General features: G+C 53.8%; 6 protein-coding genes across 6 annotated transcripts; 1 reads left to right on the plus strand and 5 right to left on the minus strand.

The window, feature by feature from the left end:
* Positions 1 to 3,558: 3,558 nt before the first annotated feature.
* On the plus strand, positions 3,559 to 10,618 carry LRP88_09540 (acetyl-CoA carboxylase ACC1; the record flags this gene model as incomplete). The annotated part of the gene is made up of 5 exons (XM_083246025.1): positions 3,559 to 3,753; positions 3,865 to 4,130; positions 4,183 to 9,028; positions 9,081 to 9,086; positions 9,137 to 10,618. 5 exons carry the CDS (start codon positions 3,559 to 3,561, stop codon positions 10,616 to 10,618), a joined length of 6,795 nt encoding a protein of 2,264 aa, XP_083097138.1.
* Positions 10,619 to 11,785: 1,167 nt separating this feature from the next.
* On the minus strand, positions 11,786 to 12,181 carry LRP88_09541 (bola protein; the record flags this gene model as incomplete). Its single annotated transcript, XM_083246026.1, has 1 exon — positions 11,786 to 12,181. The coding sequence occupies one exon, from the start codon at positions 12,179 to 12,181 to the stop codon at positions 11,786 to 11,788; it is 396 nt and encodes a 131-aa protein (XP_083097139.1).
* Positions 12,182 to 12,717: 536 nt separating this feature from the next.
* Positions 12,718 to 13,067, minus strand: LRP88_09542 (uncharacterized protein; the record flags this gene model as incomplete). The annotated part of the gene is made up of 2 exons (XM_083246027.1): positions 12,718 to 12,734; positions 12,833 to 13,067. The coding sequence occupies 2 exons, from the start codon at positions 13,065 to 13,067 to the stop codon at positions 12,718 to 12,720; spliced, it is 252 nt and encodes an 83-aa protein (XP_083097140.1).
* A 560-nt stretch (positions 13,068 to 13,627) lies between these two features.
* Positions 13,628 to 14,816, minus strand: LRP88_09543 (arsenic resistance protein; the record flags this gene model as incomplete). Its single annotated transcript, XM_083246028.1, has 2 exons — positions 13,628 to 14,371; positions 14,478 to 14,816. The coding sequence occupies 2 exons, from the start codon at positions 14,814 to 14,816 to the stop codon at positions 13,628 to 13,630; spliced, it is 1,083 nt and encodes a 360-aa protein (XP_083097141.1).
* A 709-nt stretch (positions 14,817 to 15,525) lies between these two features.
* LRP88_09544 (peptidase S8/S53 domain-containing protein) lies at positions 15,526 to 18,271 on the minus strand (the record flags this gene model as incomplete). The annotated part of the gene is made up of 3 exons (XM_083246029.1): positions 15,526 to 17,673; positions 17,726 to 18,094; positions 18,143 to 18,271. 3 exons carry the CDS (start codon positions 18,269 to 18,271, stop codon positions 15,526 to 15,528), a joined length of 2,646 nt encoding a protein of 881 aa, XP_083097142.1.
* A 3,199-nt stretch (positions 18,272 to 21,470) lies between these two features.
* LRP88_09545 (major facilitator superfamily domain-containing protein) lies at positions 21,471 to 23,018 on the minus strand (the record flags this gene model as incomplete). Its single annotated transcript, XM_083246030.1, has 1 exon — positions 21,471 to 23,018. One exon carries the CDS (start codon positions 23,016 to 23,018, stop codon positions 21,471 to 21,473), a length of 1,548 nt encoding a protein of 515 aa, XP_083097143.1.
* Between the last annotated feature and the right edge of the window lie 3,410 nt (positions 23,019 to 26,428).

Raw genomic sequence — 26,428 nt, forward strand, 5'->3', positions numbered from 1 at the left:
GTTATGAAGAGATGGCATCTGATATTTCTTTTGTTTTTTTTATCATCCCGAGGGGCCTGGCCGGGCTTTATACCTACGAGGTACTATACCATACCACACACCTTGGCCAGGCCTGACGGGACGGGGGTGTACCGCTGCAAAGCGAGTCATCGACCAGGCTGCCCGGCTGGCCTTGATGGCTCAAGCTGGCGAGCGGGTAATACTGGGGAAGATGATGCGAGGCTACTTCTGGTTCCCTCGCGGGGGCGGAGAGGGCGACATCGACAGTGTGGGGAGTGGTTCGATGTCTGACAAGGCTGGCGAACGACAACGGCGGCCCGTGAATTAGTTAAACCTATCTTATTTTCCTTTGTTGATCAGGGGAGGGGGGGAGATGAGGAGTAGATACAGACTGTGGAGGCGTACGATAGTATACCTTAGTTTGAGGACTGGGAGATGCCCGGCCTTGAAAACGCCCAATACACAACTTGATACCATTAAGTGCTGTTTCTAGATTTTGAATTGACTGTGGGGCGGTGATATGATGGAGGATCCCCGATATGGAATGGCAAGGTGATAGAGATTCACAGATATTGCTCCTCATCGAGCTCCAGTACTCGGCGCCAGCAATGGATTGGGTTTCCAACCTTCAACGCGCGCAACAAGCCGTTGAGATTACACGAGACGGTGGTGATGATCATCATGTTGAGCGTTGATGCCTCAAGACAAGCTAGTCTAAGATACCGGGTGCAACTCTGAAGCTCAACTGTAGAATACCCTGTTCACCATTGGCCCTGCAAAGTCAAGGGAAAGAGATCGGCATCGGCATCTTGCATGACGTTCCAACCTCAACCCTCAAAGAGGGTGGGGGAGTACGTACTACAGTTCCGCTGGCCCAGCGCAGTGTGTCTATCTCTGAATCAAAAACCTGCAATCTTTGCTTTGGATTTGCCGGCATCCCGGGGACGCCTACAATGTTGGGACTCGGAGGATGACCGCTCAAGGCTGCGGCTCTGCGGCGGCCCGCGGGACCCCGAGGGGCCATCTAATTGGCAGAGGAACCTGATACATGGATCCAGATTTCGGGTTTGGGGCTCAACAATTGGGGACGGCTCCTGTTCCATTTTTTTTCTTGTCTCTTCTTGTGCCTGGGGGTGGGAGAATTAAGGTAGGGCGCTAGTGTCATTGGGCGTTAGCGGAGAAGGCAAGGTACATGATGTCTGTACATGGGGTTTGATATGGATGTCTTGGATGATTGGGAAGTTTGGGGTTGGGAGCGGGCTTGGAATGTCAAGGGAGAGAAATAGGTTGTTGAATGACATTTGGAGATGGAGGCATTTTGCCTTATCGCGATGACGAAAACTCTAGATGTGATATCAGAGGCTTGTGTTGAATGCTGGGGATGGCTTGACCATTTGACAAGGGTGGATGAAGCATTAACACGGGAGTGGAGATGTTCATCTTGGGATAATGGAGGCTCATGGAAGAAGAGGGAGCTCAGGAAGCTTTCTAGCTGGGCTTGGCTAGGTAGTAATGGATACCCAGAGCCACGATTAATAGTAGGATCGACCCAATTGACCACGATCCATCAACCCTCTGCTGGGATATCAAGCGAAATGACAAGCCCCTTGTCCCTGTTGACGAAGCTCCCGCTCGGTACAGTGTCGTTCCGGGCTAAGGGACACACACACGTCACTGGGAAAGACGGCGTTTTTGGAAGCGTGGCTCAACGCCGCGCATCAGTCGCTCCCGACTGGCTCCCAACACCTGGGCTTGCACCTGTGGCTTTTTTCGGATGGACACATCCCTGGGCAGCCTTGCGATTCGCGACTGCGAGGCTACGAGAGAAGGCTGTTGTTGCTGTGAGCGACTGTGGATTATATCGTGACGTGCATGCGATTTTCGCGTGGTCAGCCCGGACATGTCGGTAATGAATGGGCTTCTTCGGGAAATCGTATTGTCCAACTGGTGATCGATCGGGTTCCGAGTAGTTTGACATGGGGGCGTAATACGTGATGCCTTTCTTGGGGGCTAATTTCAATTCTTATTCATTACTTCCCCTCATCTTTGTTTTCATGTGTCCATCATCTTCTGGCAATTTTTGGACAAGATGCTCGTGTCATGACGACATATCTTATCCATCTCATCTCCCCAGCTCGCAGCTCTTCTCTGTCGGACGGCCACTTACACGCACAGTCAGCTGATGGCAGGTCCAGAATGAGCAGGTCGTCTGGTTATCAGCCAGCTCGGTATCGGAACCCGTCAAATAGAATCAATCAGACTCATGATCACGCCTCCATCATGATCATCATCATGGTCATCAATTATAAGCCGGCTTCCGATGCGGATTCCGGCAAGTCGTTCGGTCTCCGTCTACGGGCTTTGTCTCCAACAAACCCGAGAGTCCCCGCGATGGGAAGGGGAAATCTGCCACGCCCCTTACTAAATGTATGTGCCCGCTCAACCGCGCTGCTCCCCGGAGCCGCCTGGCCCGCCTTGGCCCTTTGGGGGAGAGAGAGAGAGAGAGCTTGACGGGCATCCCCACCTGGAGCGAGTGCCGGCCCCTCAACCCTCGACCTCACCTCACCCATTGAACTTCCATGTCTCCCGCTGGACCCTGAAAGGACGCGCCAATTCCACCTGGGAGATCACCATCTGGGAACTCCACCGGGCCACCTCCAATTTTTTTTTTCTTTGGGGGAGTCAGTGTGTCACTTTTTTCCCTCTCTTCCCCTTTGCTGGTTCCCAATCCCGGCCCCCCCTCCACCCCTTGATCGCTCGGCTTACGCCCGGCCTTCCATCTTGTCTTCCCGTCCCAACAGTTCTAGTTTGTCTCCCCCGCCAGCTGCCGAGCAAAGGGCTTGCCACCACCTAGCCAACAACAAGTGAGCCCCCCCTAGGTTAAGCCAACAGTAGAGACAGAGTGGAGGTCAACAACCCGCAGAAGGAGGGACCATCCGTGGCGGGATTAGCTCCAGGTGCAAGGGGATTGGGCAGATCCCGTAGCATTGTGCATGTCTTGTAGCTTCGTTTTTTTTTTTGTACTTGAGGTCTCCTGCATCCTTCAGACAGATTCTCTCCTCTGATCTTTGTCCCCCTCTCCTCCTCTTCTCAAGACCCATAGAGAATCAATTGGAAGACGAACAGGTTGTGAAGCCCTGTTCTCTGTATAATCCCTGGACGCCCTCCTCACGTCCAGTACATACATACAAAGTCTTCTCTCCCATCCCATCCTATCCTATCCACCTCATTTTAATCCCCCTTCGCCCTCTTGTATTATTTTTTAGCGCGTATACCAACCGCTCCCACCTACCGGGACGCTTTCCACTGAGCCTTCCCAACAACAGAGAAGGTCTTTGTTTTTTTTCTGGGTCGGAGCTACCCCTGCCGTGCCTGCCCTGCGCGCACCCGCCTGACTGTGCCGGTTCATGACGCCCTGAGCAAAGACAGCGAACCAAAGCTCATCAATTCTTCTTCCTCCTGGAAACCTCTTTTCTCCAACAAATCTATAATCTCCTCCGCCCGCGATTCTTTCTTTCTCCTCCTCCTTCTCTTTCACATACACACAACGCAGCAGCCATGACTGAGATCTCAGCTGGTGCCCAGGAGGGTGCCAATGGGCGGTCGGTGCCCTACGTCAATGGCAAGGCGTCGTATGCAGAGAAGTTCAATATCGCAGACCACTTCATCGGCGGAAACCGAGTAGAGAATGCGCCCCCCAGCAAGGTCAAGGACTTTGTTGTCCAGAACGGCGGTCACACCGTTATTACCAACGTGAGAAGCCCCTTTTGCGAGTTTCGAGATTCCCGGAGCGGCATCTCGACCCCGCCAAACCCCCCCGTGGTAGAATTGTTGAGCTGACCAGAGCTTGCTCGCGTGGTACAGGTCCTCATTGCGAACAACGGTATCGCCGCCGTCAAGGAGATCCGATCAGTCCGAAAATGGGCCTACGAGACGTTCGGCGACGAGCGAGCCATTCACTTCACTGTGATGGCTACCCCCGAAGATCTGCAGGCCAACGCAGAGTACATTCGAATGGCCGACCACTACGTCGAGGTTCCCGGCGGCACCAACAACCACAACTATGCCAACGTCGAGCTGATTGTGGATATTGCTGAGCGCATGAACGTCCATGCCGTCTGGGCTGGATGGTGAGTCTTTGCTGACTGCGATTCTGTATACACGAGATACTAACCAACTCAGGGGCCACGCCTCCGAGAACCCTAAGCTGCCAGAGTCGCTGGCCGCCTCCCCAAAGAAGATCGTCTTCATCGGTCCCCCCGGCTCCGCCATGCGATCACTAGGCGACAAGATCTCCTCCACAATTGTAGCACAACACGCCGAAGTGCCTTGCATTCCCTGGTCGGGAACCGGTGTCAGCGACGTCGCTGTCGATGACAAGGGCATTGTCACCGTTGCCGACGACATCTACGCCAAGGGATGTGTGACCTCGTGGGAGGAGGGTCTGGAGAAGGCCAAGGAGATTGGCTTCCCCGTCATGATCAAGGCTTCTGAGGGTGGTGGTGGCAAGGGTATCCGAAAGGCCACAGCCGAGGAGGGTTTCGAGGCTCTCTACAAGGCCGCCGCCAGCGAAATTCCTGGCTCTCCCATCTTCATCATGAAGCTTGCCGGCAACGCCCGACATCTCGAAGTCCAGTTGCTCGCTGATCAGTACGGCAACAACATCTCCCTCTTCGGCCGAGATTGCTCCGTTCAGCGACGTCACCAGAAGATTATTGAGGAGGCTCCCGTCACCATTGCGAAGCCCGACACGTTCAAGGCCATGGAGGAGGCCGCTGTCCGTCTCGGTAAGCTGGTCGGTTACGTCTCCGCCGGTACTGTCGAGTACCTCTACTCCCACGCCGACGACAAGTTCTACTTCCTGGAGCTCAACCCCCGTCTCCAGGTCGAGCATCCTACCACTGAGATGGTCAGTGGTGTCGATCTGCCTGCTGCTCAGCTGCAGATTGCTATGGGTCTTCCCCTTCACCGCATCCGCGATATTCGACTCCTGTACGGCGTCGACCCCAAGACGTCGAGCGAGATCGACTTCGAGTTCAAGAACGAGGGCACCGCCCTGAGCCAGCGACGACCCCAGCCCAAGGGTCACACCACCGCTTGCCGAATCACCTCTGAGGATCCCGGTGAGGGCTTCAAGCCTTCCAACGGTGTCATGCACGAGCTCAACTTCAGGAGTAGCTCTAACGTCTGGGGTTACTTCTCCGTTGGCTCGCAGGGTGGTATTCACAGTTTCTCGGACTCTCAGTTCGGTCACATTTTCGCTTATGGCGAGAACCGTTCTGCTTCGCGGAAGCATATGGTCATGGCCCTCAAGGAGCTGAGTATTCGTGGTGATTTCCGAACCACCATTGAGTACCTCGTCAAGCTTCTCGAGACCGAGGCCTTCGAGGAGAACACCATCTCCACTGGTTGGCTGGATGAGCTCATCTCCAAGCGTCTTACCGCTGAGCGACCCGAGACCATGCTCGCCGTTGTCTGCGGTGCCATCACCAAGGCTCACATTGCCAGTGAGGCCTGCATGGCCGAGTATCGCGCTGGCCTCGAGAAGGGTCAGGTTCCCTCCAAGGATATCCTGAAGACGGTCTTCACCATCGACTTCATCTACGAGGGTTTCCGATACAAGTTCACCGCCACCCGTGCCAGCTCTGACAGCTACCATCTCTTCATCAACGGCTCCAAGTGCTCGGTTGGTGTCCGTGCTCTGAGCGACGGTGGTCTCCTTATCCTGCTCGACGGACGAAGCCACAACGTCTACTGGAAGGAGGAAGTTGGTGCTACCCGTCTGTCCGTCGACAACAAGACCTGCTTGTTGGAGCAGGAGAATGACCCTACCCAGCTTCGCTCTCCTAGCCCTGGTAAGCTCGTCAAGTACACTGTCGAGAACGGTTCCCACGTTCGAGCTGGTCAGACCTATGCTGAGGTCGAGGTCATGAAGATGTACATGCCCCTCGTTGCTCAGGAGGATGGTGTTGTCCAGCTCATCAAGCAGCCCGGAGCTACTCTCGAGGCTGGTGACATCCTTGGTATCCTTGCTCTGGATGATCCCACCCGCGTGAAGCAGGCTCAGGCTTTCGTTGACAAGCTCCCTGCCTACGGCGAGCCTGTTGTCATTGGTTCCAAGCCTGCTCAGCGCTTCTCCGTCCTCTACAACATCCTTAACAACATCCTCCTCGGCTACGACAACTCTGTCATTATGCTGCCTACCCTCAAGGAGCTCATTGAGGTTCTCCGAGACCCTGAGCTGCCCTACAGCGAGTGGAACGCTCAGTTCTCGGCCCTCCACGCTCGCATGCCCCAGAAGCTCGATGCCCAGTTCACTCAGATCGTCGACCGCGCGAAGTCCCGACACGCCGAGTTCCCTGCCAAGTCCCTTGGTAAGGCTTTCCACCGGTTCCTCGAGGACAACGTCGCTCCTGCCGATGCCGACATGCTCAAGACCACCCTCGCTCCCCTTACTGAGGTCATCGACATGTACTCTGAGGGTCAGAAGAACCGTGAGCTTTCCGTCATCAAGGGTCTTCTCGAGCAGTACTGGGAGGTTGAGAACCTCTTCATGAACCAGCCTCAGGAGGATGCTGTTGTTCTTAAGCTCCGTGACCAGCACAAGGACGACATCATGAAGGTTGTCCACACTGTTCTGTCCCACAGCCGTGTGAGCGCCAAGAGCTCCTTCGTCCTGGCTATTCTTGAGGAGTACCGCCCCAACAAGCCCAAGGCTGGCAACATTGCCAAGAACCTTCGCGACACACTCCGCATGCTCACTGAGCTTCAGTCCTCGCGCCCTACCTCCAAGGTCTCCCTCAAGGCCCGTGAGATCATGATCCAGTGCTCTCTACCTTCCCTCGAGGAGAGAACCGCCCAGCTGGAGCATATCCTGCGCACCTCCGTTATCGAGTCCCGATACGGCGAGACTGGCTGGGACCACCGAGAGCCTAGCCTGGACATCATCAAGGAGGTCGTTGACTCCAAGTACACTGTCTTCGACGTCTTGACCATGTTCTTCGCCCACGATGACCCCTGGGTGTCTCTGGCTTCTCTTGAGGTTTATGTTCGCCGAGCGTACCGTGCCTACATCCTCAAGTCGATCGAGTACCATCAGGATGAGTCTGACGCCCCCCTGTTTGTGTCTTGGGACTTCCAGCTTCGCAAGCTTGGCCAGTCCGAGTTCGGTCTGCCTCTGCAGTCTGCTGCTCCCTCTACCCCTGCTACCCCCAGCGGAGGCGAGTTCAATTTTAAGCGAATTCACTCGATCAGCGATATGTCCTACCTCACCCACAAGTGGGAGGATGAGCCTACTCGCAAGGGTGTCATTGTTCCTTGCAAGTACATCGACGATGCTGAGGATCTTATCGGCAAGGCTCTTGAGACTCTTGCTACTGAGCAGAGGCAGAGGAAGAAGCACACCCCCGGTCTTATCCCTGACCTGAGTGGTAAGCGCAAGCCTGTCCAGGCTAAGCAGGAAGTGGAGGAGCTGTCCGCTGTTATCAACGTCGCTATCCGCGATTCTGAGAGCCGCGATGACCGTGAGACTCTCGAGCGCATCCTGCCTATCGTTGAGCAGTACAAGGATGAGCTCCTCGCTCGAGCTGTCCGTCGTCTGACTTTCATCTGCGGTCACAGTGATGGCTCCTACCCCGGATACTACACTTTCCGAGGACCCGAGTACAAGGAAGATGACAGCATTCGTCACAGCGAGCCCGCTCTTGCTTTCCAGCTTGAGCTTGCTCGTCTGGCCAAGTTCCACATCAAGCCTGTTTTCACTGAGAACAAGAGTATCCACGTGTACGAGGGTGTTGGCAAGGCTGTGGACACTGACAAGCGATACTTTACTCGTGCTGTCATCCGACCTGGTCGTCTTCGGGATGAGATCCCCACTGCTGAGTATCTCATCTCTGAGGCTGACCGTGTCGTCAACGACATCTTTGATGCCCTGGAGATTATCGGCAACAACAACTCCGATCTGAACCAGGTCTTCATCAACTTCACCCCCGTGTTCCAGCTCCAGCCTAAGGAGGTTGAGGAGTCTCTGCAGGGCTTCCTTGACCGATTCGGTATCCGAGCTTGGCGCCTCCGTATCGCTCAGGTCGAGATCCGCATTATTTGCACTGATCCCCAGACCGGAACTCCTTACCCTCTCCGTGTTGTCATCACCAACACCTCCGGCTATGTCGTCGACGTCGACATGTACGCCGAGCGCAAGTCGGAGAAGGGCGAGTGGGTCTTCCACAGCATTGGTGGTACCCACGAGAAGGGTCCCATGCATCTGCTGCCCGTCTCTACTCCCTATGCCACCAAGAACTGGCTCCAGCCTAAGCGATACAAGGCTCACCTCATGGGCACTCAGTACGTCTACGACTTCCCTGAGCTGTTCCGACAGGCTATCCAGAACACCTGGACCAAGGCCGTCAAGCTTCAGCCCAGCCTGGCCTCTCAACAGCCCAAGACTGGTGACTGCATTAGCTTCACTGAGCTCGTGCTTGATGACAAGGACAACCTCGATGAGGTGAACCGTGAGCCTGGTACCAACACTTGTGGTATGGTTGGTTGGATCTTCCGGGCCCGCACCCCTGAGTACCCCAACGGCCGACGATTCATCGTCATTGCCAACGATATTACTTACAAGATTGGTTCTTTCGGTCCCAAGGAAGATGACTTCTTCCACAAGTGCACTGAGCTTGCTCGCAAGCTGGGCATTCCCCGTATCTACCTGTCTGCCAACTCTGGTGCTCGCCTTGGTCTTGCGGATGAGCTCATGGGCCACTTCAAGGTTGCTTGGAACGACGCCACCAACCAGCAGGGCGGCTTCCGATACCTATACCTTGACGAGGAGACCAAGACCCGCTTCGAGAAGGATGTCATCACCGAGGAGGTCTCTGAGGATGGTGAGAAGCGACACAAGATTGTCACCATCATTGGTAAGGAGGAGGGTCTTGGTGTTGAGTGTCTGAGGGGATCTGGTCTCATTGCCGGTGCCACCAGCCGAGCCTACAACGACATCTTCACCGTGACCCTGGTGACCTGCCGATCAGTTGGTAAGTTGATTTGTCCATTAACGAAAGTGCTTCTCTAACATTCAATAGGTATTGGTGCTTACCTCGTCCGTCTCGGTCAGCGTGCTGTCCAGATTGAGGGTCAGCCCATCATCCTGACTGGTGCCCCTGCCCTCAACAACCTGCTTGGTCGTGAGGTGTACACCTCTAACCTGCAGCTCGGTGGCACTCAGATCATGTACCGCAACGGTGTCTCCCACATGACCGCTAACGACGACTTTGCGGGTGTCTCCAAGATCGTCGAGTGGATGTCGTTTGTTCCCGAGAAACGCAACAGCCCCGTGCCCGTCAGCCCTAGCGTGGACGACTGGGACCGTGACATCACCTACTTCCCTCCCCAGAAGCAGCCCTACGATGTCCGGTGGATGATTGGTGGCCGCGAGGGTGAGGACGGTTTCGAGTCTGGTCTGTTCGACAAGGACTCGTTCGTCGAGGCTCTCGGTGGCTGGGCCAAGACTGTTGTTGTCGGTCGTGCTCGTCTTGGTGGTATCCCCATGGGTGTTATCGCTGTCGAGACTCGATCGGTTGAGAACATTACTCCTGCCGACCCTGCCAACCCTGACTCTATCGAGCAGGTCAGCAACGAGGCCGGTGGTGTGTGGTACCCCAACTCTGCCTTCAAGACTGCCCAGGCCATCAACGACTTCAACAACGGTGAGCAGCTGCCCCTGATGATCCTTGCCAACTGGCGTGGTTTCTCTGGTGGTCAGCGAGACATGTACAACGAGGTGCTCAAGTATGGATCCTTCATCGTCGACGCCCTCGTCAAGTACGAGCAGCCCATCTTCATCTACATTCCTCCCTTCGGTGAGCTCCGTGGTGGATCTTGGGTCGTCGTCGACCCTACCATCAACCCCACGGCTATGGAGATGTACGCCGATGTCGAGGCCCGTGGTGGTGTCCTTGAGCCCGAGGGTATCATTGGTATCAAGTACCGCAAGGACAAGCAGGTCAAGACCATGGAACGCATGGATCCTGAGTATGCTGGCCTCAAGAAGCAGCTCGAGGACCTCAGCCTGTCTGCCGAGGAGACCGACGAGATTAAGAAGAAGATGGCCATCCGCGAGAAGCAGCTGCTGCCCGTGTACGCCCAGATCGCCGTTCAGTTCGCCGACCTGCACGACCGTGCCGGCCGCATGAAGGCCAAGGGTGTTATCCGAGACTCTCTTGAGTGGACCAACGCTCGTCGCTACTTCTACTGGCGTCTTCGCCGCCGTCTCAACGAGGAGTACATCATCCGCCGCATGACCTCGACCATCATCAGCACTTCGCACAGCCAGACTGCTGCTAAGAACGCCGAGACGCGTGCCAAGTACCTGCACCTTCTCCGCAGCTGGTCGGGCATTGTCGACTGGGAGAAGGATGACCAGGCCGTGACTGAGTGGTATGAGACTGAGCGCAAGACTATTGGTGAGAAGGTTGATTCTCTCAAGTCTGAGGTGCTGGCTGCCGAGGTTGCCAGTGTTGTCCGAGGCCACGCCAAGGCTGGCTGGACTGGTGTTCGTGAGGTGCTGAGGGTCATGCCCGTTGAGGAGCGGGAGCAGATTCTCAAGTACCTCCAGCAGTAGAGAGGGGATTAGAAGTAGAGGAGGAGGATAAGAGGACCTTCGATTCGGAGGAATCTCCTAATGTGTGTTTTTAAAGGCGATTTACGCTGCTTATGGTTTTACGTCACGTCGTCAAGACATTAGAAATGATGGAGGATAGAGAAGTGGTGGGATGTGTATGAGGCGTAAGGCATTGGATTTACAAGACATGTTCAATATCAATATTTCTTTACCATGATTGATGCACTTGTTGATGTGAAGAGTGATTTGTTCTGCTGCTGCTCACGGGGGAGCAGATGTGCGACACCCAGTGTCAACTTGTCTCCCCTCACGATCTGGCTTGGGTATGAGCAAATCTTTGTGACTACGTTTAGAAAATAACCTACTTGAATATGACTGATTCCCTGAGGTAGAAGAGGGGCTCGCATTTGTGTCTGTAATAAGTAATCATAAGTATATGTAACAGACAAGTCAGTAGAAACGGCTCGTCGTTGTCTTGGGGCTTGAAGATGGAAAGCTGGCCCTAGGGGCGATACTGCAACCAGATTTGTACCTTGGAGAAGTTTAAGAGCGTTTGGCTCTTCATGTTTGAACTTGTTTAGGTGATGCTCCAAACTATTTTCACCGAATAAACACAAGAATTTGTCCCCCCTGACGTCCTTGCTGAAGTTGGCTTTGACGCTTCGCTCCTCGTCTCATGGGCTGGGCTGCTGGCCAAGTTCCGTCGTTTAAATGTAAAGATGAGATTTTCTAATCTGGCCACCGATATGTGCGCCTCGACCCTTGGCCGTCTTTGGTAGTACAATGCCGTAAATAACAGATCCGTCTCCAATGTCCCAATGGTATAGTGACGGTGGCCTCCCGAGTTCCCAGTTTCCGTCCTCCCAAAACCGAGGCGCCAAGTATTGAAACTGAGGAGATAAGGCTGTTTCGGGTTCAATGAAAAAGAATACCAATGACCCAGGGCAAAGTCATCGATAACCTATTCACTGAATTCGCAACTGCCTTATCTCCTCAATTTGAAGACTTGACGCCTCGTTTTTTCCAGTCGTAATTGTACAATAGCCGTTCTCATCCCTTGCCCCTTCCTTGATTTTCTCAATGTGTGTGTTTTATGCCGTCTAGCTCATGAATGTCGTCGTCTCAATTTGCTCTTGAAATCTTTTTTTTTTTTTTTTTTTTTTTTCGTTACGCATCTTGGGGAACCTTTGTCCGGATCTGCACACCGTGCCAGCCCTTGACGAGATCACCCAATGCAGCATTCACCATACGCTGCTGCTTGAGGATTGTCTGGCCCTTGAAGGCGGCGGATGTGATATCGATCGCGTACATGCTTCCACAGCCACCAGACACGTCCTGGACGAGCAGCTCGCTCGGGGAGAGTTTCTCTGCGAGGATCTCGGCAATGGCGGACTCGGCGGGTGTCATTGAGGGTAGATCGGGTTCTTCCTCAAGAGCTGGGGAGGATCGTCGAGGGAGAGAGGTTGAGAGGAGACGAGCGGGTTGACGGATAGAGAAGGGCGTTGTTGAGCGAGAGACTGTGGGAGCTCGGAGGAGGGATCGCATGGGAAGGCGTGTGCGCATCGCAGCGCGACGACAGGCGTTGCAAATCATGGCAATTGGTTGATTAGAGGCAACTTAATTGGAATTGGATGTTGTGCGACGGATCAATTGGCGGCGGGGGAAGAAGAAGAGAGAAGTTAATGACGATGGGGGAAAAGAATCCCCATGTGCCGGAATTTGGAGGCCGAGAGATTACCTAATTGAGAAACTTGCAGCCGGGGGTGGACACTGGGGAAGGGAAGAAAAAGTGGAGGGGCTTTGAAATCAGATTTTGGGGATTTGTTGAGATATGGGGGTAGATAAGATCTATAACATTATTTAGAGTATTATAATACGGCGATAAATCCTCCTTCTAGAGACTGTATAATACAGATGCTGTATAAGAGAAGAGTGTTGAGTTACATGTCCGAAATGGCTTGTGAGAGTGGAGGCACGTCAATTCTTTTCATGGCTGGTGGGAACTAAAATTTGCTGGACAAGGCTTCTCTCGTTTGTCGCCCGTCGACGAGTCTAGAGCCACGTAATCTCGTCGTGACTTGTGATCTCATCGATTCTTCTTAAACAATCTGTTTGTCTGTTTGAATTTGGTATAATACATGCTTGATCATCTGACCCATGCCGCGAAAGGTATGTTTAAGAACAGCGCTGGTCGGTCAATCACCACTGACTGACCTAGAACCGAACCCCCGAATCTCTCGCTCTCAATCGCGAGAACCAGCGTCGCTCGCGCGCGAGACAGCGTGAACTCCTCGAGGACCTGCAGCGTCGGGTCCGTGAGTACGAGACCCGCGATGGACAAGCTACTCTTGAGATGCAGCGCGTGGCGAGGGCCGTCGCTGGTGAGAACGCCGCGCTCAGGAGTTTGCTCGCCTCGAAAGGGGTTGCCGCGGATGAGGTTGAGGCTCATCTCGAGGCTGTGAGGGCGGGAGTGTCGTCTGGCGCATCTATGGCATGTACCCCTGCGTCGAATTCACCTTGTGCTGCGTCGCCGGTGAATATTGCCCCAAGGCCAGTAGCTTGCTCACAGCCCAGCGGATGTGGTTCAAACGGCGTCATTCCGGACCGTGCTTCATGTTCTTCTCAGAGACCGCTCAAGGCACGCTCTTCTTCCGCAACCCCTACGCTAGCAGCACCCTCCTCACAACCCTGCAAGCAAGAGACAGACGCACCCACGCTCAGCTGTTGCTCCCAACCACAGCCCGAATCTCAGGAGACTTCAAAACCAAAGCCGATGGACAAGATCCACTGCATGGAGGCTGCCACCATTCTGGCTCAGATTCGAGGAAATTCAGATATCTCTCAGGCACGAGCTACTCTCGGCTGCTCCGACAACGATGATTGCTTGGTCCGGAACACAGATCTTCTAGACCTCATGGATGAGATGACTTGATGCTCGCCAAGTCTATTACTCTATGGTTGACCCCTTTCCCTCCCTCTCAACTCTATTAAACATCCCAGCACACACTCTCAAGCCCTCCAAGTCCATCTATCCGAAACCCACCGAAGGAGATACACTAATCCCAACAACACCGGAACTTCAATCAACGGCCCCACAGTCGCTGCGAGCGCCTGGTCACTCCCCGGTCCATAGGTGGCGATGGCTACTGCTATTGCGAGCTCAAAGTTGTTGCTCGCCGCCGTGAAGCTCTGCGTTGTCGAGAGCGGGTATCCGAAGCCCCATTTTCGCGCCACGAGCAGCGTTGCGAAGAAGATGACAATGAAGTAGACGATCAGGGGGGCTGCGACGCGGATGACGGATACGATTTGGTGGACTACTTGGTGACCCTGCGAGGCGAAGAGGATGAGGATCGTGTATAAAAGTCCGATGAGGGACCACGGTGAGACGATGCGCAGGAATACCCGCTCATACCAATCCGCACCCAGCATCGCTCGGAGCGAGAAGCGGGTTATAACAGCAGCGCCAAGGGGAATCCCCAGGAACACGGCTACGCTCGTGGCAACGGTCGAGTAGGAGACTTCGAGGGCGCCCTCTTCCCCGCTGATGATGCTGATGAAGAAGATGGCCATGGGGGCGTAAAGGGCCATCTGGAGGATCGAGTTGATGGCCACGAGGATGGCACAATACTCGCTGTCGCCGCCCGCGAGGCCGTTCCAGATCAGAACCATGGCAATACACCTTGCTAGGCCCACGAGGATGAGACCGATGCGGAGTTCGGGTTTATCTGGAAGAAATGCCCATGCCAGACCGAGCTGTTCAAGTCAGCACAAGGGCGGACCCAGATTCTTGTCCATTGTGTTGATGCCCTTTTTGGAGGCGCCATACTACTTGACGATGGGTACGGGGAAAGAAACATACCATGAGGAAGGGCGCAACGATCCAGTTAATGACTATACTGAAAAGCATCTGCCTCCAGATATCCCGCTGGGCAAAGATCTCATGAAGACACTCGTACCGCACCTTGCAAAGGATGGGATACATCATGACAAGAAGGCCTACAGCGATCGGTACCGAGACGCCGACAAACTTGCCCTTTTCCAGTGCCGGTCCCGTCGAGGGCACAAAGTTGCCCAGGATGATGCCCACCGCCATGGCGAGTAGGATCCAGAGGGCGAGGAAGCGGTCGAGCCATCCGAGGGACTTAAAGGCTGAGGCATTCTTTTTGGATTGTGTAGAGTTGTTTTCGAGGTCGTGCATAGGGGAAGGTTCTTGCTTCTTTGGTGGTGGTGTTTCTGGGGGCATTTTGGGAGATGTTGAGGGTTTTCGGAGGATTGTCGATTGCACAAGACGGTATTTCTATTACCAACAAAGATCAAGCTTGATTCATTGAACTCTCAAGATGAAATAGAAAGATCCCTTCTTTATGTACTTGGATTAATGTCATGTCAAATTCTCCCATCTTCGACCGCCCTAGCATGTGCATCTGCCATTGGAGCTGCTGGCCAATCAGAAAAGGGGCATGACAGAGTCCATCCTCCGGGGTGGGTCCGGAGGTCTTGACCGAAGGGTCTCGTCCATGACGGGCCTGGAATCGCTCTTACTCTAGCACTGCTATTGTATTGAATTTTCAAGGGTATTGATGAGGATGCATGTCCTTGGGTAGTCCTTGGTGGCATGTTAATCTAAGCCTCTACTTCTATGAGAACCTAACAACCGCCGTGGACACGTCACAGCGCTTTCCAGCAGCACAGAGCTTGGTAAACCACCGTTTGTTGCGAGAACGTCGGCTTTGTTGCATCAATTGTTCGTTAACTGATATTTAACTATAAACTCATGTCTAGCTCTCTTGGCTGACGTCTACATCTAAAACTATTCTATGCTTCATTATCCCAATATGTTTCCAAGCTTCTAACCCTCGTCATCCCATACATAAACCCATAACCTTTTCTTTTATTCTACAATTAAATCATCGCGAGTACTGTATCGCAAACGGCGGCGAGTACGATTCATCCCAATCTCCTTCGTCCTCCTCATTTCCAAATATTCTCAGCGCCCTGTACCGAACCACGTACATCCCCGCAGGAGCAAAGCCACCTCCCGCTAGCTCTCCAGTAAAGGGCTGTGAGTTGCGACCCATGGGGTTCCACAGAAGGGGAAAGTTGACGGGCTCGCCAATGATCCTGGCTTTTCCCGTCGAGGACGACTTATCCGTCGTCACGGGGATGATGTCGCCGTGCAGCTTTGCCGTGCCGAGGGCCAGGAACCAGACGATCTCTGGGAGCTCGTCCGTTTGGTTGTTGGCTGTGCCAGGCTTGGGGAGGATCCACGTCTTGTTGGCCTTGGCTGGGAAGAAGTTTTCGTCGGTTGATGATGTGATCCATGTGTCGTTGGGGCCGAGGACTGGGGAGTCATGTAGGGAACCGGTGAGGCCTTGGTAAGGGAGGGAGAGTGCGCTTCCGTCTGTGCCGTTGATGGCTACGTAGCCGGACCAGACAGGCAGACGCTTCGCATCGACGCCTTGGGGTGGAGTGGGGAGTACCTCAACAACGACGCTCTCTCCTGGAGAGATAGACACCTTGGACTCGCTGAACCTGACGCTGGCCTGCTCGTTGGCAAAGTCATTGGGAAACCCATCCGGATACATGTAGCCCTTTGCAAGAGTGTACATTGTAACCGCAGGGACATGCGAAATCTGAAACTCTACCTCCTCACGCCCAGTGTTCTTGAGGGTAAAGTTCAGAGACTCGACAAAGTGATCCGTGTCATTGAAGGACAGACTCGAGGGGCTCAGAAGAATCTTGGAGTGAGCAGCATCGTGAGCCTGCACGATGCCACCGCCCTGCTGGGGAACAGGAGCTAAAAATCTGTAAAAGGCTTTTCCGTCGTTGAAGAGCTGCGGCTTCGAGGTGGCGGATAGGAGGTTCTCGATGAAAATGGGGTCCAGTGTTCCTCGGACTTCGGCGATGAGGGCCACGATGCCTGCCAAAAGGGGAGTCGCCATAGAAGTACCAGACAAGACGGCGAAACTACCCTGATCTCTGGGGTAAGTAGAGAGGATCTCACCTCCGGGGGCACCAAACTGTGGCTTGACGTCCATCTCCCACGTCGGACCCCAAGATGTAAAAGCGCTGACAGCACCAGCTGTAATGTTGTTGACGGTCTCTTGGAGCATGACGTTTCCGTCGCTGCCGTCTGACATTTCCAGTACAACCTTTTCTCCCTTGCTGAGATGCTTCATCCACTCCACACCCTGTGAGGGAGAAACTATAGCTGCAGCCTTGATACCCGCAACCATGGAGACGTCATAAGGCATCAGTTTCTCCAGGTCGCTGTAGATCATCATATACTGGGCTCCAAACTTGGCCAAGTTAGTAGCCTTGACTTCAAATGTGCACGTGCCCCGTCGGATGAGCACAATGTGTTTGCTGAGGTCGGGCGTGTTTGCCGGTAGCGGATTGCAGGCGTCATCAGCGACGGTGGTGTTGTAGTTGAGGGCCCAGAGCGGCAACTTGACACCCTTCCAGGCATCTGGTGCTCCGGCCAATGATCCAAACTCGTGTTTCGGGCCGTTGTTGACGGTGTAGTGCGAGACGTTGAACAGGGCTAGTGATTTAGTGTTGTCAAAGGAAGCAACAGCTGTCACATGCTTTCCGTTGCCAGCAGTACTCGCATAGAACAAACCAGCTTCACCAGCGTTGCCAGCTGACAAGATACACGGCACTCCTTGGTCGACAATTCGGGAGACGGTCACAGCCCATGGGTCCTCGGACCAACCAGCAGGCCCTCCGATGGACGCCGAGATGATATCTGCACCGTCCTCAAAAGCTCGGTTGAAAGCGGCAATGAGAATGTCGTTGCCAGACTCGCCCTTGCAGCCAAACGCTCGGTACGCGCCGATGGTGACACCCGGGGCGGCTCCGGTAAAGCCCATTGAGTTTGCCTGCGCCGCAAGGGTTCCGGCAGTGTGAGTTCCATGTCCTTCGCAGTCTTGCGGATCGTCATCTGGAGTTGCCGCGTTCCCGCCATTGTAGGTGTCGCCGACGAGATCAGTTCCAAAGGAGACGAGACAGCCTGGGCCAAAGCATCCGCCCAGAGCAGGATGTGTGTAGTCAACCTATATGACCAGTTAGCCGACTGCAATTACTGAGTTTTTAGTAGCAACTTACACCACTGTCGACCAGGGCAACTTTGATGCCCTTGCCCGTAGCTCCCTCAGCTCGCAACTTGTCAACCTGAGTCATGATATGCGGCGAAAAGGTATCGTTATTCGCATCCCTCCCATACAAGTCTCTCCTTTGGATAGCTGAGTAGTCCTTGCCCGGTGTGCCCTGCCAATGAACCTCTGGTGTCGGTAGGCTGATCATCTTGACTGGCCAGCTCCGCTTGACGGCCGGCATCTTGGTCATCATGACAGCCAGATCCTCGGCATGATCAACATCGTTGAACTGAATCGAAGCGCCCTTAAAGAGCTTGTAATCGTACTGCATCCGCGTCGTTCCATGTTCGGAAGCCTTGGCGTAAAAGTCTGAACAGTCCTGGGTTTTGTGAGTAGCGAGAACTTGAGCTCAACTCGATCAACATACATTATCATCTTCAAACTCAAAGATGTAGGCGCCCGGCAGTCGAGAAGACGTCTTTTTATTGCCAATGTGCTTGATGTCGACAGCACTCGCCGCCGCGGCAAAGAGCCATACGAGCGAATACAAGCGCATGATCAAGAATTAGGCCTCCCCGCAATCACGATGGGAAGATACGAGATGGGAAGAAACGGACAGCGGGTAGACCAGCCGGGCAGAGGCTATATACGATCATATGTCGGGACCCATGATCAAGGCCCCCGTCGCCATCGACGACGCCGGGATTTAGGGCGACCACCCCAGCTGAGGCGTGGATATTCCATGCAGGAGAGTGGGCATTGTCAAGCGCCTTGGGTCCTTGGTTGCCAACACGAACGAGATTGCAGGGGGGTTATTTTCCAGTAGCTCCGGGAGACCGGCTTCTCTGCATGGAAGCGAGCTTTGAAACGTCCTGTATATAGACAGGATCCTCAAGTTGACACCGGATGTCGAGACCCAGTGGCCCCATATGAAAGGGTCTTGGCGGGAGAGCCATGACGACAGAGGGGGACCACAACCAACTCATCGCCGGTTGCTGGAGAAAAAAGAGGAGAGCCGCATGAGGTGATTGCGCGTTGAGGCGGAATTATCAGTGGTTGGGATCCCAGCGTTTCAATTACAGTGCCTCAATCAACGAGAATCCTTCGGTGAAGCTTGGGTTTCCATGTTGAGTAACCACGGCGAGGCGGGGTCCCGATAGTCAATGCTTTTTCCCATTGATTCCGAGTTTCAACTGTAGCTTCAAGAGAATTGATTATTGTGACAATGTTCCCCTGCATCTCAATCTCTGTCAGAACTTTTTTGCCCCACGATCGACAGGAGACAGTAGCAGTCATGACGCAGTGGCAGCAAGGATACCATGATCTGACCATCGATCAAATCCCACGCCATGCAAAAACAGTTATAGAAACAAACGTTCAAGAGGCTCAAAATCCAGTGGCTGTTGTGTTAAAACTAACCATGCACGACGCCTGCACAAACTCCCGTGTTGCACCAAGCTGAGCCTCGTATCCAGCAACCGCCGGGACGCTATGCACGAGTTTGTACACGTAGGTGTTGGCCCCACGACTCGTTCGTTCACCAGCAGCAATTTTTAGAAGTCGCTTCTTGATTGGTTGGGACCCGACGTTGGCGAGACGACACACAGCGACAGTTGGTTCTCCATTCATTTGCACAACGCATGCTTGCCTTGCCTTTTTGCTCTGTTGGATCATTCATCTTTCTTTTAAAGAATACAAGGTAAACCCACGCTTCACCTTGTTTTGACATGTCGTTGCCCGTGGTGAGTGCCCTGAGATGTGGTGTGACAACGACCTCGGCTTGGCCGTTGAGCTTTAATCCTGACTCCGACATCCGACAACGGCGGCTGTGTACCTGTGACGCAGCTTCTTTCATCCTCTTGCAGGGGTTATTTGTTATCGCTGTGTTTCAGCAAACATGGGGTAGATGATCCATTATAGCTTTCCCGTAGGAGAATCGTGACTTTGGCATTTTACCCTCATTCAACTACCCAGGTAATTGACGCAGGTTTATGTCCCAGCACAAGGGTCAAATAATTTTTAGAAGAGACTTCAAGAAGCCTTACCAGGCTCAGATCTTTATTTTTGGAGATTACTATTAGAGGACACTATGAAGAGATACTGTTGAGCATTTGACAACTCGTCCTCCAGCCATGTGCAACTAGATGCGCAGACAGCAGTATATGGACCATGGCATAGCCTTAAAAAACACCAACGGCGAGATCTTAGCATGTTGCTCAAACCGGGTTTGGGAGCGGCCATCTACATCTTTCGCCTTGAACTATCGGCGGGAGCTTCTCGTCATCCTAGGCAGAATGGAAGTGTGTTACCCCAGACGCGGTGCAAGTCAGGACGACCGATGCGGGAAATAGCATTCATGCTTTGCGTCACTACCGAACAAAGGCGCTGCAGCTGCTCGTCCTTGTCGGTGCGGTCGTGCATCTCGTGCAAGGTGACACCGTCACCCGGTTGAGGCTCGCAGAGCTTGGGGGAAACGCAAGCACGAGAACCCAGTACGGCGGACAGGTGCATCTTCCATTCGCTGACCGGACTAGAACGAGCTTGTGCGGCCCCGTCACTATCGCCAGGGAATCGCAGCAGGCGGGGGAAGGCGGATCACGATGACCTACAGATGCTATAATGGCCGTACACGGGGAGAGTTGAGTGTACCTATGCTGAATGGGCTTCCCATTTAAAGAAGCTGGGATATGCTTTCTGGGATACCAAGAGATCAGTGGCACACTCCATTGCAATACAACAATCATATAGTAAGTGGATAGTCAAGATTAAAGATACGGAGGCTATCTAGATCACAAGTTTCCGGAATAGCGATATGTACCTAGGAGCGAAGAGTTGTGACCAAGACATTCCTTGCGCACTCCGGGCTTAGTGCTCAAGTTCCATTTCTACAAAACACTTACTCGTCAAACTTTTTGATAGGAAACTGCCGTCTATTATTCCGCGAAGCGACCGCGGTGATGACGATGTTGGTTCTTTTCCACTCAGCAAGAAGTCGGCGTTGCGTGGGCTCCATGCTCTGAATGCCCACCCTACGATATTGACCTGGTGGGAGCCTTCAAACACCACTGTAGCTCTCAAGAAGTTAGTTTGAAGTCGTCAGTACCTGCAAAAAAAAGACAAGGCAAGCTGCTTTGGTGCCGAGATGTTCTGAAGCTCCCACATTCGTGTCTCAGGTCACAAACACCAAGACGTGCAAACACGTCGGGATGATAAAACATAGAATAGTATTTACAAGTTGGACGTCGGTCAGAAAGCGTACTAGATGTGTTTATAGTTGAATATCAGTTGATCTAAAAACCCCTGTATTCTATCCGTGAGAAAAGTTAGTTTGCCAAGACCATCGCCACCAACATCATTCTTTGTACAGACAACAATCATTTTAGAATTCTCAAGCATCTCCGCGCCGTTGGAGTGTAAAAGCAAACTGCGACATAAACGAGAACTTCTTGGGGCCTTTTCCTACCCGTTTCTTGAATGCCAAAAGTTGTACAGTCCATGTATTTCCTCCTGACTCTCCACCCTTTTGAAAGACGCTCAACCAAAAGGGCTCACCTGATATTTGATCCGGTCGACCTACTCAATATTTAAAACCTCACTCGAGGTGGCTTCCAGCATCTATTCACCCCTTTTTCAGCACATCTCTGTAAGAAGGGGAGCACTCTGGTGAGCCGCACCCTTTCCATCACAACGTATAAAGTTCGCCAAGCCCAATCACGCGCTCTGTTGAATATCAACTCCAAAGCAGCTCAAAGAGATCAAGCCTCGTTTTCTTCGTTCTCGTCGTCGTCCTTGGTTGGCCGTCGACCCTCTGGCAGATACTCGCAGGCAATAGCAAACGCCGCGGCAAGGGGAACCAGAATAAACCACGCAAGGTGGCCCCAAAGAATCTGGCCTCGAACTCCCACAGCATAAATAGCCGTAGCGGCACCTGGCGCAATGGACCGAATACCACTAGACAAGGTCAAGGCCAAGGCGTTCAAAGTTCCCAAGACGTGAGAGTCAGGGGCAGCGTCGTTGAGAGCAAGCTGCACGCCTGTAAACGCCATCGAGACGCCAGGTCCGATAATGGCAACAACGGCTCCAAAAGTCCAGAACAGAACCGTCGTAAGATGCGTATCTGCCCGAAGCAACGTGTTGAGAAGGATATACCCAGCAAAGAAAAAGGGGTACGCAAATCCACACATCTTCATAACACCCTTGGTGCCGAAACGGTGCTGCAGCATAGGAAACGCCAAGACCAGCCACATGGCTTGGGCCGCTCCCTGGACGGCCATGTACATGGAGATCTTGACAGAGTCGAATCCCACGCCGCCCAGGTCGATGGGCGTGTAGAGCACAACCGGCATGATGGCCGTAAAGGCAAAGGCGAGGAACATGACGTGGCCGTAGACCCAGAGGACGATGCCGACGCTGGGGGCTTTGAGGAGTTCCCATGTTGACAGGGGTGGTTTGGAGGATGTGATTTCTCGGTGAGATAGCTCGTCAGTGCCATGTTTCTTAAGGGTCTCCTTGAGGAAGAGGGCGCTTGTGAGAGCACTCGTGGCGCTGATGACACCAGTGACAAAGCCTGGAAGAGCGTAGGGGTAATCGAGGAAGAATTTGTTGTGTCCAAAGCTGCCGGGATACTGGGTGGCCGGATTCGCCAGAGCACCACCAATGATGGTCCCAATAAAGAGTCCCAAGTTTCCAGCAAAAGCAAACCAGCTAAAGGCACGCGCCTGAGTCTCGGGGGTGCTATGCTCCGAGATCATGGTGCGGATAACAAGACTGGATCCTGAAAAGACGCCCGCCAAGCACCGGAAGAGAATCATCTGCGGAAGGGTCTTTGCCATGCCAAAGAGCGCTGGGCCAACAGCTGTGCCGACGAGGGTCAAGACGAGGATGGGCTTGCGGCCGATGCGGTCTGCGAGACGGCCCCAGCTGATGAGCACCAGCATCTGGGTTGCCGAGAACAAAGATTCGATGAGGCCGCTGTAGAAGCCCACGTCAGATGTGGGTAGGTTTCCATTCCGCTGGACCATCTCGGCGATGAAGGGAAAGATGCAGAAGAAAGCGATGGGCTCTGTCATCCGGGCGTAGCAGAGGAGGAAGATCTGAAGTTTCGGCAGCGGCTTTCCCGGCTTGACCTCCGGGGGGGCATCGTCGCCGGGTCCGGGGGTACCGGCGCCGGAGCGGACGGTGGGAGTCGCGGTACCAACGAGAGTGGAGGCCTCGGTGTCGACTTCCAGGCCGTCGCCGAGGAGAGGGGTCGTCTCCGAGGCATCCCGGAAGGGGCTCTGGGAGCGGCGCGGAGGCGCTGCCATGGTTGGTCGGTTGATGAGGCCGCTTTACGAGCTGAGAGGGCTATCCAAAAGGGCAAGAGGCATTAGGTCTATCGCGACGAGGTCTATGATGCGTGCATGCCTCGCCAATGCCAGAGAATTCGCCGAATATCACAACGCGTCGAGGTTGGAATGTTGTTGAAAGGGCGAAGTTCTTTGTGGAGCTCGATGGCGTCGAACTGCCTATTTCGGACATGATGTCTAGGGTAAGCGACATTATTTTGTTCGTTGCAACGCAAGAAAAGACAACGAGTACAACGTCAAAAAGGGCAGCTAATCTTGCTTTTATAATCTTCCAATAACGAATCTAGACCATCTAAATCGTATCTCAGAGTCTGGCATTCGCAGATGCTCTCGCAGTCTCCAGTCACGTCCCGTGTTTCAGACCAAGCTTGAAACAATGACGCGGGCACGGTCGCAAACGGGCAAGTCTAGGCACGGCGCCTGAGTGGAATGGTCTCGACTCGCATCCGTTGTTGGTTCCTCCGAGATATGGGCCGGCAGGCAAAAAAGAGATGGGAAAAGAGCAAAAGACGCTGCAAGCAATGTAACAAGGGGGAAATCCCCCACGGGAACCCTGGGGATGCCCCCGGACGACGCTGGGTCAGTCGAAGGCGTCAAAGAGAGCATCCTGCACGGCCTGGTCGGGCCTCACAAATCAAACATGTTTCTCCTTCAGGTGACGGGCTGCTCGGGATGAAGAACGGCCTTGAGGGGTGCGTTGTATAGATGCATCAAGAGCCAAGACAGGGAAGATGCCGACTCACGGCGCAGATTCGTCTGGTCGAGCTTTGTTCTGGTTTCATCCAGAGGGCCTTCCTTCGTCTTTATTAAATCTCTCGGCCCTTGTATCCGTACGTCAGGATTACTGCTGCAGCACTTGCCCAAGGCCACTGCCGATCCTTGCGTTATACAGAACGTGGGTTCCCCCGGACCAACGGATTTGTCCGAAGTCACCACCAAACCTATCAGACTTCTGCCGCAGTTGCTGATTGTAGTCGAGCTCGAGCCGGCCCGTCTGAGAAGGGCCGTGTGAGGCCTACATCACGATCCGATTTGGGACTCTGTGGGGGCTTCGAGTGTCCGGAGACGTTGACACACAATCTCCATCTCCCGACGGCCCTACCCGCGATTGTCTTGTTTGATTTCGTCATCGTCGGCGAGGGGGAGGGCGTTGTCTGTGAATTGCAACTTTGCAAGTCTGTTGGTGTGGTCACTGTGGTGGCACACAGAAGATGGGGGTTCTGAACTATCCCCAACCAACGTCACTAAAGATCAAGATCAGCCTAAAATCAAGTTTTTCGCTCGCCGGCAACTGTTTCTGAAACTGCTGATCATCTTGTTATCGAGAAGAGGTTCTTCTTTGTCATGCCGCTTCGTGAGCAGGCTTATCGAGGTTCCATCAGGGGGATGATACCATCAGTTTGGAAAAGCATCTAGGTCGACATGTCAATTGTTCTAAAGCATGCAACGGCATGGCTTGACCTGCAGACACTCGATTCGTTCGGCCTGTCTCGGGTTCGACCCAGAAACGGTCGAATCAGACCGAGCCTGTCGGTCAGTCTGGTTGGTATGCATTTCCCGATAGGTTTGATATGACGGTCCATATTCACGCCAAGCTTGGAGATCCACATGGCGTGACCATGACAACACAGAGCCTTGTCTCAGTTGACAGAGGAAAAGACATCGACCCGGACTCTCTCGAGTCAGGAGTGTATGATGGCATCGGGGCTTGGAAAGTGATCGACGAAGTACCAGAGCCCTTTTGCTAGCGAGTTAGCAAAACCAACCTTCAACTGCTTCCAAAGAGGCGCTAGGCTTTGCTACATCGTCTCGCCGGAACCTGCTTCGCCAAGTCGAGAAAATTCCATTCCTGTGCTGTAAATGTGCTCAACCCCCCCAAGGATCACTTTTTGGCCCGGTTTAGTCAACCAACCACGGGGGTGTTCCCTCATTGAAAGAAGTCCTCTGTCCAATGAAATCAAAGCCATCAGGCAGGCAAAGTCGAGAGGCCCTTCTTTGCAGACGCATGCCGTACATGCGGTGCAGAAAACCGTTGGCTGGCGACTCGGCGGAAGGGGGGCGGGTTGGTTACACGGGAATGTCGTCGACAGGCTTCCAACGGAGACACGAGTTTAGAGCCGCATATTTTTGTCTCTCAAAAGCAACTGCTGCTTGCGGCTCACCCAGCCACGCAACGCCAGGCCATTGCGGGTTGTATCCCGAATTTATCGACGGGGATATATGCTTGGCATCGTCTCGAATTTGTATAGTGGAATCTTCTGGCAGCGTGCTGTAGTCTCCCCAGCACGAAAGGCCGTTTGAGTTAACCGAGGATAGCGGCGGGCCGGAAGAGGGAGCGATACTGCGGGAAACTTCTCGATGTTCCCTGCTGCTTCAGGTTGGTCGCAGTAAGGTCTTGATCTGATTATCCAGCTTGTTAGGCAGCAGTCAGCTCATCACCAATCTCGACCCTGGCCCGACCGAGAGGTGCCCGAGAGCAATGTCCTGAATAGGCCTCGTCGTACTATCCCTTCTCAGCTGTCCGCATCAGGGCTGGCCAGGCTGGGCGATGGATGTAACCATGCGACTTTTGGACCCGAATTCCCGCGACGCTGAGCAGAGAGGCAACCGGCGATTGTATGCCTCTTTTGGAGCCTGGAAAAGAAGCAGCACCGGCGTGCTGGAACCCGTGGGACCATGGAGGAGTTGGAGGAGGTTCGGATAACTGGGCCCGTGGGATCGGTAGACGGGCATCATGTGACTCGCCTGTTTAATGAGCAGAGGGAAGGAACGCTGACGAGGGCTCTCAAGGACAGGGACGGTTCGCAGAGACAGACATCGAGGTCTGATGGGGGAGAATCCGATTGCAGGACGACATGCATGAGTCTGTCATCAGAGACTGGGGGGAGACATCGTCGAGATTGCCAGGAGAAGAGGGGGGGAACATACAAACCACTATTACGTCTCGCTCCCGAGTCCGTCCTCTCCCCCAAGCCCTACATGTGCCCTTATTTGCCTTAGTGCGCAGACGCGTCTGCGTGCGCTGGTCTGATCTTGACTGGATGAGATGTGACAGAGACAGTAGCGGCGCCTCAAGACGGGAGGGACTCTGTCACTCCCCCCCACGTCTAACAGCTGCTGTCTCGGCCGATCATGCTAGTTTCTTTGGGTTCTCCAAAGAATTCTTTCATGGTCTGGGCTCTCTAAACGGGGGGGAGCCAGACAATGCTCACCACCAAGACACAGCATGGATCCATTGTTTGAGAAGCACAAGCACTTACACAGGGCTGAGTAAGGTGGGAAGTGTACGTACAAATCCTGCGGAGCCTTCAAGGTCTCACGCTCGGGGGAAGGCAGCAGCAACAAGCTCGATCCATTGAGCTTGGCTC

This window comes from Fusarium phalaenopsidis (genome assembly GCF_050370095.1).
Source record: "Fusarium phalaenopsidis strain FUZ10S chromosome Unknown contig_32304, whole genome shotgun sequence".
Taxonomy (NCBI): domain Eukaryota; kingdom Fungi; phylum Ascomycota; class Sordariomycetes; order Hypocreales; family Nectriaceae; genus Fusarium; species Fusarium phalaenopsidis.